The sequence below is a fragment of the Callorhinchus milii genome, unplaced genomic scaffold (genome assembly GCF_018977255.1).
Source record: "Callorhinchus milii isolate IMCB2004 unplaced genomic scaffold, IMCB_Cmil_1.0 Scaffold1, whole genome shotgun sequence".
Classification (NCBI taxonomy): Eukaryota; Metazoa; Chordata; class Chondrichthyes; order Chimaeriformes; family Callorhinchidae; genus Callorhinchus; species Callorhinchus milii.
In genome coordinates, this window is record NW_024704742.1 from 91996993 (window position 1) to 92010574 (window position 13582).

The 13582-nt window shown below is 41.9% G+C and overlaps 1 protein-coding gene across 1 annotated transcript in view; it reads right to left on the reverse strand.

The window, feature by feature from the left end:
• Positions 1-13582, reverse strand: part of znf462 (zinc finger protein 462) — an 83345-nt gene that overhangs the window by 4559 nt on the left and 65204 nt on the right. Inside the window, exons 9-12 of the mRNA XM_042333142.1 lie at positions 13124-13318; positions 8538-8799; positions 5084-5220; positions 3679-3902 (exon numbers count right to left, since the gene is read on the reverse strand). Of these exons, the coding sequence (XP_042189076.1) occupies positions 3679-3902; positions 5084-5220; positions 8538-8799; positions 13124-13318 (818 nt within the window). The remainder of the gene's footprint in view (positions 1-3678; positions 3903-5083; positions 5221-8537; positions 8800-13123; positions 13319-13582) is intronic.

Below are 13582 nucleotides of genomic sequence, written 5' to 3' on the forward strand. Positions count from 1 at the left end.
TACCCGTATATAAAAAAAGCTTGTTTTGACCAATAACCTTTCCATAATCAGACATTCCAATATCAGAAGTACATCGACTATAACTTGATCTCACTTTACAGATACAACAAGTTCAATGTTAGCTGCATCAAAATGGGAAGAGCTACTTTGTCCAGAATGTAGGAGCCCTATCACACCTCAACATCACTCATCTCTTGACACTTTGTGATTGTGCAAAGGATGAATAACCTAAGTTGAACAGCAATGTACAACTGAATGAACCATCATCAAAATGGAGGAATTAACATACTTGGGACATTGCCCTTTAGAAATCTAAAGCTTGAATCAAAGCCATAAAAATCATGTGTTCCTCTCCCTGCGTGCACCCAAACGCTACTGCCATCCTGTGCACCACCCTTCTGCTTATCAATATGAATGGAATGAGGTGGCAGCAGATACCAAATAGTGCACCCAGCGGTTAAATACGCACGACATTAGGATGTTCCAAGTTCACCAGGTCAATCACCCAACAGACAGGTAGAACGGAATGGAGCGGGAGAGGTGGGGGGGGCAGCTTTGCAAATAGAAACTGAACCACCCTTCAAAAAAAGTGAGGAAGACAATATCTATGGTGAGTAATTCAATATTCTCTCATTCATTCAAATCTGCAAGTACCCTTGAACTACGCCAAAATAGTGAAAGCAGAAGTGATAATCTTTGACATAATATGGAGCCTAGCTTTGAGCACAGCAGCGCTAAAGTGCTCGTCATTCTTGAGCTGACAGATCAGGACAATACTGCTTTGTGAAGGCATGCAAATCACCCCAGTAGATTCTATGCAAAAAGCGACGAAGCAGACCCTTTCATACCGGGCTGTACATGGCCACAGCATGAGACTTTTAAACTTTTCCAGGTGTTTTTTTTCCCCTAAATAAAAAAAAGGAAAGACAAAATGCATTCTTTAACCCGCCTTACAAAATGTTACTTATTGATGGTGTTCCGAATGTTTTGTCACCAACAACAAAGCATCTGCACAAATTGGTGAATGCCTTTGGTTCTCTGTACAAGGATCAGTGTTCCAACAAAATTATACTTCCTTTCGAAGGAAGAAGCGTATCTTGGCTGCTAACCTTTTGGCATTGTTATTTTTTGAACTAAGTTAAAAGAGACAAACTTGGGCATACGTGTCAGATGCAGCCTTAGGACTATATCTGAATGACAAACATAAGGTGGATCTACTTGCCAAAGCATGAAGCATGCACGGCAAAAGACCAAGCAAAGCTACAGAAAAGAAATCCTAAGAAAATAAGAAACTAAAGGATTACAGACTGATGATATACAAGACAGGATTGAAATCGCAGGTAGGTGTGACTAGCCATTGATATGGGCTTGTTTCAAGTGCCCTTCAGGAAGCTGGGCAGAACTGGATCTTTATTAATTGAATTGCATGCCAGAGGCTAGGGATAGGCTGCAACAGCTGCCATGTAAACCTTTAATGCGCTTGCTGATCTCTCCGAATCAGTAAGTGCTCAAGTGAGGCTAGCCAGAATGTTACACCCCAGAGGGTTTGCATGTGTCATCCAAACCGTATGATAGACCTTTTCAGAACATTGAGCACAATCTCCACAACTGAAAGAGACTTAATTTGATCCCATTAGGCTGGCTTCTCAAGAAGCAAGCTGCCAAATGGAGAGAGGCTGAGGAGCACTGTCTCATACCTGCTGCACTCATCATAGGCTTGATAACCAAGTGTTTCATCGGGATTAATATAGTTTTTTTTCCATCAGGATCTTGTGAATGAACTATCCTTGGTATGAGAGAAACAGTAGAAAGTCAAAAAGAAAATTTGATATGTGTCAAAATCTCAAATAGTTTATCTATTAAACCTGCCCTTGCTCATGGGGCCTGCTGTGATAACTGTATCCATGTCAAAAAGTGAGCAGAGAGAATGGCAAGGTTCTGATGACACCAATGTTATAGAAGCCTAGTGAGATACATGCAAAAATGAGTCCCAAATTTGTGCAGTTTTGCAATCTAGTCGCTACTGTGCAATCAGTTTTGCAATCAGTTCGCCATAACTTGATCAACTGGATTATGGCAATCCCTTCAGGAGCTTTCTGCAACAATATAGTGGCTTTGCAATAAGTCTTGTGATACGATTTGTAACATCAGCTACAAACTCTTTGCAGTGTTGACCTCGGTTCTGCTATCCTGTCTTCAAAGCACTTCATTGGAGTTGTACAGTCCTGAAGTGGTTTAATAGCAATAATATTTCCCAGAACTATCCAAAAATAGACATCCTGGAAGGGCAGCTACTACTACAAAGTTTCTCTTAATGTACAAAGCCCAACTTCCTAGTAAGTTCAGAATTAGCTAATTCTTACAGTGTCTTTAGGGTATTTGGATGAACTAAATGATATAGTTGTGAAGGCTTCAGTCAGAGCAGGCTGGCACAGATAAAACCGTTTTAAATAATCTGGGTGCTGATCTACAGCCATAACAGAAGAACTTTGTATTAGTTTGCAACCTCCAATTGAGCTTCAAGTATTTTGTCCAAAATGTTGTCAGTGCTCCAGATGTATTTCTCAGCAATATTATTGTGTTGACCTTTGCCTTCTTTGGTCAGCTGGGCATCTAACACATACGGAAACTCATGACTGTGCTTATAAACAAGGGGGAATTCACATATGCAAACCCACCACGCATAGAAATTTTCCTGTGTCTGGAATGAGTGCATACTTTCTCCCTGGAGGGATACATCACTTGTCAGTTCCTGTGAATATTGGGCGCACAGCCATGGTGATAAAATTCATGACTCCCAGATACAGAAGCGTAGATTGAACTCCCACTTGGAGATAAAATAGCAAGAGTTGATTGCTCCTCCAGATTTTCTTTCTTTAAGGAAACCTTCTCTAACTTGCAGTTTTTTCATATTTATAAATAATCCTTGTCGAGATGTTTCAAAGTGATTCCCTATGTTTTTGTTCCAGCATCAAGCTGCTTTTTAAATGCGCCCACTGTGCTGGCATCACCCTCTATTCCTGGCAACTTGTTCCAGTTGCTGATTAATGTCGCTATAAAGAAAAGCTTTGTGGTGTTTGTCTGAATGTTGCCTGAATGTGGGGTGCATTACCACAAATGGTCTTTAAAATATTTTAAAAGGTACAGGGAAAGAGATTGGAGTATATATTCCAGTGAGGGAAACTAGCACTAACATAGATAAGATGCGCTGAATGGCCAATTCGGCACTATAACATTTCTTGATTTTTTCTAAGCATAATTACAATAAACTCATGATAACTCATCACTCCAAGGGAAAGGGCTCAGTGATGAGTTATCCAGAGTGACAACTTAGGCATACGTACAAATACACAAATAAATGCAGCTAGGATAATGACAGCATGATGATTTAAGTGGCAGTGACAAGTTAAGTCAGCTTCAAGTTACCAGGAGTTTACTCTATATACTTTGAATGAAAAAAACCTAAAAATAAAAACTCACCTGCAATTAAGGCTGTACATTTTTACACTTAGTCATCATTACCCTACTGTCACAACTCTGACAGCAATTAACCTGCATTGGTATAGGGAGACAGAACATTACACTCAACAACGGAACTACCAATGGAATGGGTTGATGGATGGATTATGGAAAAAAAACGAAAGATGAGGTCTATAGTAAGAGCATCGTTAAAATTACTTTGTGTTCGTCCTGAAGGTGATTCTCAAGATCATCTTTTATTCTGCTCTCATAGTAGCACAGTTGGCACTTGAATGGTTTCAGTTCCTTGTGCTTCTCCATGTGTATCTGCAGATTCTCGTCACTGGAGCATGTGAAGGTGCACTTGTCGCAACGAAACACTATCCCCTGCAAGTGTCGGGAGATCTTGGAACGGCGGACTTCAATGGGGACAACTCTCTCCTCTGCAGAAAGAAAGGCGGTGATCAAGATATGGGGCTGAACAGCTTTGAACTCACTCAATATAATTCAGTGGATACAGAACTAATTTGGTAATATTTCACTAAGAGTAGATTCCCTGAAGAGAATGGCTGGTGTAAGACTGATATCTTGAATTAGTTTTGCCTGAAGTCAGCAATTAGACACACAAATTACAAAAATGGGAGTGCAATAGAGCTCTGTTTACCCACGAGGCAACTATCTGCATGCCCACTTATCTGCAATGGGGTCGGATACGAAATGTCCAATATCCACAAACAATTAATTGAGTGTGTTTGAAGTTGCCACATTACCAGTACATTGAGAGTAAATTGCACCCCTAGTAATCCCACACGCAACTCTGTGCATACAGATAACATGATTAATTTTGCTGGCAGCATGAAGGTAAATGTTTATAGTTTTGTACAGTGTAGGGTTAGAGTCAGAGAAAGGGATAAACATGGGTATAGAGATAAAGAAAACCTTAGAGAGAGACTCAGAAAGAGAGGGAGGGTAGGGTTGGTACAGTGTGTTACTGTTGTGGCAATATAAATCCCGATGGTAGAATTTTTTGAGTTAGCACTACAGCCAATTTGTATTTCATCTAATGTAGTTATCTGCACTGTTTTCTTCTTCACAATGAGGCAGATCCCAAATAATGCAGGCAATTCCAATTTGGCTAACTGGTAAACCTATTGTTGTGAAATGTAGGCAGAAATGTCACAAAATACGCAATGTATTCCTTGTAGACCCACAATCCACTGGAAACTTTATTACATCACCCTACTTCAGAATCTGAAGAGGCTCTACATAATAATAATAATCATCCTTACAATTGATATAGCGTTTTATCACGTAGTTAAAATGTGTCAAAGAATATATTGTAAAGTGGATTGACTGTATTTTGTGGGCAAAAGCCCGTGAAAGACTGTATTTTGTAATCTGCAGACCAGACCTTACAAAGATTCTTAATAAAATATAAAGCCAACATCTGACTGGTTGAAAATGATTGAAGATCCTAGGAATGAAAGATGTGAGGCAGTCAGAATGGAAAAACATCCATACAAGTTTTCTGTTCTCTCCAGTCGTGCAGCATTATCAGTGTTAGTGTTCAGCTTTTAGTACTGCTTTTTGAAGTATCATATATCCTGGCACAAGGATTTCTCACCTCTGTGAAGAACAATATGATCAATCATGCTACTTTTGTATTTTGTGTGGTACAGGCAGAGGGGGCAACGGAGATCCTTAGGACCTTCAACAGGAGGAGCTGTGTGACTCCCTTCAACATGCATAGAAAATGTAGACCTGCAAATACATAAGGGAGAGAAAAAAAACGTGTCACTGAGTGTAGACCTCAGAATGAGAGATCTGTCCCTTCATCGCACAGCAACAAACTCAAGAGCTATGTGACAGATTGCAGCTTTATATAAATATCTGCGGTCAACAGGAATAGATTTAGACTGGCATGGAGTGTAGATTTTTGCTGAACGTAAAAGGTTATATTTCAGTAAGAGCTTAGCAATTGATTAAAACCTGCCCCATTTGTGCAGATGGACAATGCAAATTATGTAACCAAATGACCTATTTACATAAAGTTAAAATTCGCAAATCCATTGATCATGTGGAATTAATCCTCTTAGTTCACACGATGCATCAATTTTTGTTCCAGAACTGATGATTTCTTGTAGAATAAATGTAACGTAATTGCATAGAATAAACATGGATCGTAGTCTTCTTCCCTCCTCAATTACAACACTGGGCTGGGGTACAGTACAGAACCTCATCCAAGTCACTCGTTTCCACACTAGGCAATGGCTCACTGGGGAATCTCTACGATTTTTTTCCTTTTAAACAAAAAATTGCCGGGATAAAACCCTGGAACCCAAAGTGAAGTGAAACCTGCAATTTGGTAATGTGTTTCTTGAGTTCAAGATCCTCGTCCTTACCTTTAAATCCCACCCCAGTCTATTCCACCTTTCTCAAACCCTGCTGACCCGGCTGCTCACGTTTCACATACCTCGGGCCACCTGCCATACTCTTGGTGGTTGGGCTTTCAGCGTGTCTGCCCCGACTCTCTGGGACTCCATCCCAAAGTCCCTTTGACTTATCCCTTCCCTCGCCTCCTTGAAGGTCTGCAAGACCTTCCTCTTTGATTGCTCTTTCGCCCACCTCCCCCGGCCAGCGCCTTGAAACGTCCTCCCGATGCGATGGGTGCTATTTCATGTAAATTTGTATTGTTTTGTTAATTAGCACCCACACCCCAAATTAAGACACACTGGATTAAGCAGCCTTTTGATATTTACGTGGTCCCTGGGTGTGCTGTAGTTGGACCCCACAAAACTCTTCTCAACATCTGTTTTTGCTAAACCGAAATATCAGAGTAAATCCCACCGACCGAAAATGCACCTGTGTGAAAGGCAGCTGCTGTGTGTGTATGTGGGGGAGTGGGGAAAGGGCGGGAAAGAGCCCAGCCCTGGGATCAGTCAATCTCTTAATGATCACTAATTCAGTGTTCCAAGATGCTAACTCGCATGACTGGCGCTATGTAAATACAAGTTGCTCTTGAAGTTGCTTATGTAATTTTAATGCGTATGTTAATTAGTACCATAGCTGTTAACTTCGCATCAGAATATCCCAATTTGTCACCCAATAAAAGTAATAATCCTGGCCTTGATGTAGCCCCTTATCTGATCGGGAGGACCCCTGAAAGCACTTCATGGGATTTATTGTAAAGTGGAGTGACTGTGTGTTTGTAGGCAAATGCAGCAGCCAGTTAGCACATAGCAATGTCCTGCAAACAACCATGAAATGAATGGGCAATTTTATCTTGGGGATCATTGGCCAGGACATGGGAGAATCCTATCAATTACATTTTATGCAAATCAGGAATACAATTATCCTAATATATATATATTTTTTGAATGCTTGACTAACGAGTACCATTCACTAAATAGCCTTACCCCACCCCCATCCCACCTTGGGCTTAGAATGGTTCATCTCAGCCACAGAATAATTTCAAAAATTTCAAAGACACCTGTTCAGGAGTATCCTTTTAAGAAATAACTAACATTTTTAAAGTTATACACCACATTCTACCAACTTACTTTATTAAAGAGCAATTTTTCAATTATTTTAGCTTCAGGGAATCAGAGACATGCCTGAAAATATCTAATTATCAAGTGCAATTTTATGTGTCAAAATTATAGGTCAAGCAGATTTCCGAGCGAGGTTGCAATTTAATTCTGTCAATAATTAACCCAGTAACCACCCACTGTACCACATAAATAGGGCCAAAGAGGAAACATAAATAAAGCTGGGAGGGAAAGAAAAGGCAGCCTGTGTTGCTGCCAGAGGTCAAGCGTTAGAAATTTGGCTCTTTGCCAAATGACATATGAAGGCACATGCAAGCACTCCATTACACCCAGTTTACATTGTCAGAACCCAGCATCTGTTAGAATCCACCTCAACACATAGAGTCTAGATGATCCTGAATACCAAATGCATCTGAGCGTGAAGAAACATCCCATCAGGGATAGGAGGTCACACATGGAGGAGTTCAAAGGTGCATCAATGCCAAGGCGACATGAATTGCAATCCAGCATTTCAACCCTGCCACAATTTCAATTTTGGACCATTGTCAAAGCAGGTAGCGGATCATCAAATTGCAGGCTGCAGAATTTCTGCAAGCATTAAGTGGAGAGCTGAAAGATGTATGAAGATCGTAAGTGGAAAAAAAAATCTTAGGCAAAATACACACATGTAAAAGAGGAAATTAATCAACATTTATAATAAATGTACTCCTGCGCGCAGAGAATGGCGCACAGCATTTTGTTTCCTTTCTCACTTGCCACTATACCACCATTTAGGATTATTAATGACAACACAAGACATTTACCAGGAGCTCAGAGAACATGCGCTCTGCAGGAACAAGGCTGTCGAGAGACCAGCATTGAAGGCACCTGTTAAGAGGCTGCAATATAAAACAGCATTGATGCGCTGGAATTGGCAATCGAGTGTACAAATCTGGAGGCTGGATCACACACCTCAGCCTTGCGTCAAAATAAAGTGGAAATAAGCTACATGTGAATGATGGATATTTTGGAATTCAAGTAGTTTCCAAAATTTGGTTTGCAATACTGTAAGAGGTGGCGACTAATATTTTTTCTCAACCATAAGAGTGTCTTTATCAGACTGTAACCAGACATACCAGAGAAAGTGAACATGTCTTGTAGGCCATTTGGTCTATTGCACCTGCTCTGTCCTTTTAATAGCCTAAGGCAACTCTTAACTTTTTTTTAAATCATCACCTTCTCATCCTTTCTCCATATCTCTTACTTAACAAGTACCTAGCCATCTCCCTTTAAAAACTCGTGAATCTATTCTGTAATTATAGCATTCTGGGGGCAAGATTTGTTTTTGTTTTTTAAACTGGCTTTATCTTTAAGCAGCTTAGCAACTTTTTTTCTTTAAAAAGATCATTCAAAACTGCCGAGAGCTGATGTCAGGGGTTGTCAGCCAGAGGGTACAGAACTGTATGTCCCACAACCACAAACTCAAATCTGGTTTGGCTTCACAAAGGATCTCATTTGCACTGATCAATCACTGCCCGGCGTTTCTCTTACCTGAACCCAGTAAAAAACGAGCAATCCTTGCACTTGTGCAGCTTCTTCCCACAATGCCGGTCTCGATAGTGGCGCCTCATGCTTTGAATATATTCAGAGTTAAACTGACAGAATTCACAAGTGAAGTGCCCTTTGGTTACTTGTTCAGCTGGAGCAGCAGGTGATGGCACTGGCCCAGGGCTGGAGAGGTTCCTTGCCATGGCAGCTGTCTGGTAATGGTTAAGCTGTTGCTGGACGTCCGGTGGCTCCGAATAAGAAGAATCTGCATGTGAAGAACTGTCAGTTACATGCCAACTAGATAAAACGTGAAGCTTTCTTTCACTGGAACAGCGTTTCTCTTTCCCACTAATCTGTGAATAACTATTTAAAACTCTGAGGTTTAACTTGCTTTGTACAGTCATTGCTAGTTTTACTGTGGGCGTGCATGTGGACTTATCACCCTATTGTTTGTTGTAGGAAAATAGAAACTTAGAAATCTACAGCACAGAAGGAGGCCATTTGGCCCATCGAGTCTGCATCCGCTCACACAGCAAGATCAATTTAACCCCACTGCCCCACATTATCCTCATTCCCCTTCAAGCCCCTCTCTTTCATTTGTGGACTCTAAGAGTTAAATTGCCTCCTTCTGCTCTGTAGATTTCTACGTTGTAAAATAATAACAACTGTGTAAAGCAAGTCTATGCTTCTGCAAACGTGTCAAAGATTGATGGGAAAGCAAGAAGGCTTTACTGACAATGGCAGAATTTCTATTATAAACACTAGTGGGGGGAGGGAATAATAAACAAGAACAAATGAGGGTCGAACAACCAACTGGTGATTATGCTCCTTGGGGTTGGGGGGGATGTAAGCCGGGTCTTCTTGGAACTGAACTGGATCAGTGGCTTCTTTTTGTAGTCCAGTTCCTGAGCCAGGCGGGTCTGCAGTTTTCCAGGGCGCTGATGATGACAGCACAGCACAGCCTGGCTCATCAACAGGACCTGGAAGGGCAGAGCAGTCACTGGGGACAGGGAATTATCCTACTCAGCTCCTGTTAACCCTGCAAGCCAAAGCTCTAACCGGTAGAGTGGTCCTTGCTGGACATTCAGCAGCAAGACTCACTGCACCTAAGCACACACTTTGTTAGTGTTCAAGCAGGAATTAACATTTCCCATCCATTTGGCAAATATCACAAATTAGACCCAAACGTCTTCTCCGTTCATTTAATACATTAGGCTCTGGCAGCATCAACCTCCATGGTTGCTCACTTCAACTCGCCAAGCCAGTCAGGAACCTAGGGTGTCTTGTTCAACCCTCAACTGTCTTTTCTTCCTCACATCCAAGCCATGACCCACTCTGCCTCCCCTCACCTCCGTAACATCGCCCAATCCACCACTACCTCACCCCTCAGGTCGCTGAAACTCTTGTTCACGCCTTCATCACCTCCAGGCGTCTATGCAAATGCCCTGCTTGTCAGCCTTCCCAATTCCTCCCTCCACAGGCTGCAGATAATCCAGAACTCTGCAGCCCGTGTCCCCTCCCGGACCAAACTTTGTGACCCCATCTCCCCCACGACTCCATTGGCTCCCTATCCCTCAGAGGATCCAGTTCAAGATCCTGGTCCTCACCTACAAAGCCCTCCATGGCCTCGCCCCACCTGCCCACTCCCTCCGCTCAGCCGGCTCTGGCCTGCTCCACGTCCCCTGACCCACCCACCCACCCCACCATTGGCGGGAGAGCCTTCAGCCACTCTGCCTCCAACCTCTGGCATTCCATACCCCAGTCACTCCGCCTCGCCCCCTCCTTAGCCTCCTTCAAGTCCCGCCTCAAGACCTTCCTCTTTGACCATGCCATCGGCCACCTCCCTTCCCCTCCCCTCTCCCCCCCTGACCACAGTTCGGGTCTGAAATGCTGTACACTGTCCAGTGCCTTGGGACGACCTCCCGATGTGAAAGACTCTATACAAATGTAATCTTGTTGTTATTGTAGCTACATTAGAATATACAGCACAGAAACAGGCCATTCGGCCCAACTGGTCCATCCCGGTGTGTATGCTCCACATGAGTCTCCTCCTGCCCTTCCTCAACTAAGCCTTCAAGCATAACCTTCTATTCCTTTCTCCCTCATGTACCTATCTAGTTTCCCCTTAAATACATCTTTGCTATTAGCCTCAACAACTCCTTGTGGTAACATGTTCCACATTCCCACTACTCTCCGTGTCCTGAAGAAACTTATTCTAACTTACCTATTTGATCTATTTGTGACTATTTTATATGATGCCCCCTGGTTTTGGTCTCCCCCACAAGTGGAAACATCTTCCCTGTGTCTACCCTGTCAAAACCTTTCATCATTTTAAAGATCTCTATCAGGTCACTGCTTACCCTCTTCTTTTCAAAAGAGTCCAAGCATGTTCAGCCTTTCCTGATAGATATAACCTCTCAGTTCTTAAAGCTTTAAAATGTGACATTCCTTTACCAGTGATTTGACAATTTCTAATGGTGGCCCAATCTGCAATCTCTGACCATCCAGTCATTAAATGACTGATAAATAACACAATCTATCCCAATGTTAACAATAGTGCCAATTTCTTATCCAAATTCAAATGTTATTTAAACTAAAAAGAGTAGTTCTGGATGAAATAAAGTACTCCAAAAAGAGCCCTTTTATAAAGGAATGCCTCATATTCCCTCCTCACCTCAAAATAAATGAGCTAAGAATGAATGGAGAGAACATTTTTTTAAAAAATGTGTCGCAAAATTTGGATGCTGAAGTCCCCACAGAACCAATGAGAAGAAACTTATCCCGACTTGACTGAAGTTGGGATCTCTCCACTCTGTGTTCAGAGGATTAATCTGCTGTGCTACCAATATAATTTAGACCAGACATTTCTACAGCTCAGATGGGATACAGGCAGTTGCAGCTCCAGCTAATGCATTGTAAACACAGACCACACAAATACAACTTGTATTCATATGTTGTTGCCCATCATTTTTCTCATCTAGACCACATCAAGTTCGCTTATCTTACCCAGACTAATGATTTGGAACGGGAAAAAGAGAGTTGCTACATATAATAGCCAGCGCTGCCTTGCCAGCATCCTGTGCTTAAAAAAAGACCGACTTCCAGTTTGCCAGATTATCACTGAGGCCACTTCCTGCGAATTGCATGCCTGCCTGCTATGTATAGAAAGCACTACTAAGGGTGCTGCCTGCACCCCTCAAGTGCAGCGGAAGCTCCACTGATGTCACTTAGGCAGAGGTTAACCTGCAGCGATGAAGCAACATCATGAAGCAATGTCAACAGTCACCTGACGACCAAGAAGTCGGCTATTTTATCATCACGACAATGGAACCAAGATGGCAACGTTTCCCTTTACTTTGATGTGGTAAACTGTCCATACAATTTGTTCATTTCTATATCTAGCACTACTGCATTATTGATAACCTGCGGAGGAAAGTCTTGAAACATCGCCAATGCTGGTTTCTGATGAAGGTAGATGTTTAAGGGCATATGATTCAGAACATGGACAACAGTAACCACTATTCATCGTCAACATTCAGCTATGTTCTATAAAAATCTATGACAAAACATTTACTTTTAATTTTTGCACAACACTAATTGCTTTCCTGATCATAAACTCGGTACCGCAGTAAACATTAACAGGCTGGTCGCCCTTTTAATTAGTAATTATTAATATAAATAACTTTAAACTAGAACAATTAGGTTCAGTTCTTTTTGGTGCTCGTTATTCCTTTACAGTTAAAAAGATGTAGTAGTCCTATCACTAGTGAACATAAAGTGGGTTTATAATAATCCTTGCATTTGATATAGCGCCTTATCAAGTCGCTGAGACATTTCAAAATGCTTCTCAAAATATACGGCAAAGTAAATTGACTATATTTCGTGGGTGAAACAGGGCAGCCAATTGCGCACAGCAGTGTCTCACAAGCAGTGGTGGATTGAGTGACCAAATTATTATTATTTATTTATTTTGAAGGGATTATTACCCTTGAAAAGCAATCCATCAATCGACTAGCAACCAGGTTCCTACTTACTGCTAGGTAAACAGAGGTGTGTGGAATTAGGAAACTTACCCAAGGTTTGGTCCTGCCTGGGAATCGAACCCAGGTCCTCTTGCTTTTGAGGCAAGTGGTCAAACCAGTACGCTACAGGACTCTACGAATTTTATTTAATGGGGTAGAAGCAAGCACTTGGAGACACAACAGAAACATCAATAACATCTCAACGCCGGGGAAAGAGCTTTGGGACTTCAACTGCATCTCTGGCAGTGATCCCCATACATGTCACTCTGACCAGCGAGTCCTCAGCTCCAAGTAACCTTGGGTCAGAGCCAAGGTACAAGTGGGTCAGTGGAATATGTACAGACTTCTCTGCACATGGTGTAATTTATGTCTCAAGGTGCTTGTTTCAGAGCCAGAAGCAATTTACACTATGCACCCCTCCGACTGTTGAGTGTTATTTCAGCCCCCTCTGAATTGTTCATTTAAAAAAACGAGCTTTTCATTCACATCTTTCCGATGCTGATTACAGTTGAAGGCATTTAAAAAGAATACGATTGCATACATCAGAGATAGCCATGAGAAGCTTACCATCTGATTCCGCTATTTCTTCAGCATGGGTCTCTCTCTGTGGTTCACCGTCTGCAGACGTAGAGGCTGCTGGAGGGTCAGTGTGCCGTTTGGATACTGGCAGGATGTGGCCATGCACTTTCAGATAATGCTGTTTCAGCTGGCTTACCATCATTGTGGTATGGGAACAGAAGGAACACTTGTAGCTATGCTCCACTGGTAAAACACAACACATTTTGAACATGTTGGCTAAGCTTACCATAATATTCCATTTGAGATTAGTGGACAATTGCAAATGACGAGTGGTCGGGAGTCAATTCTGCATGTGGCATGGCTATGTGTGATATAGAACAGCCATTTCACTTTTTAAATGCCTTCACATAACTTCATTACCCAATGGCCAAATTAAGTGTAAGGTACATCATCATTACACACTGGAAGAAATACAATTTAGAAGTGTAGGTTTCTTTCATCTCTATA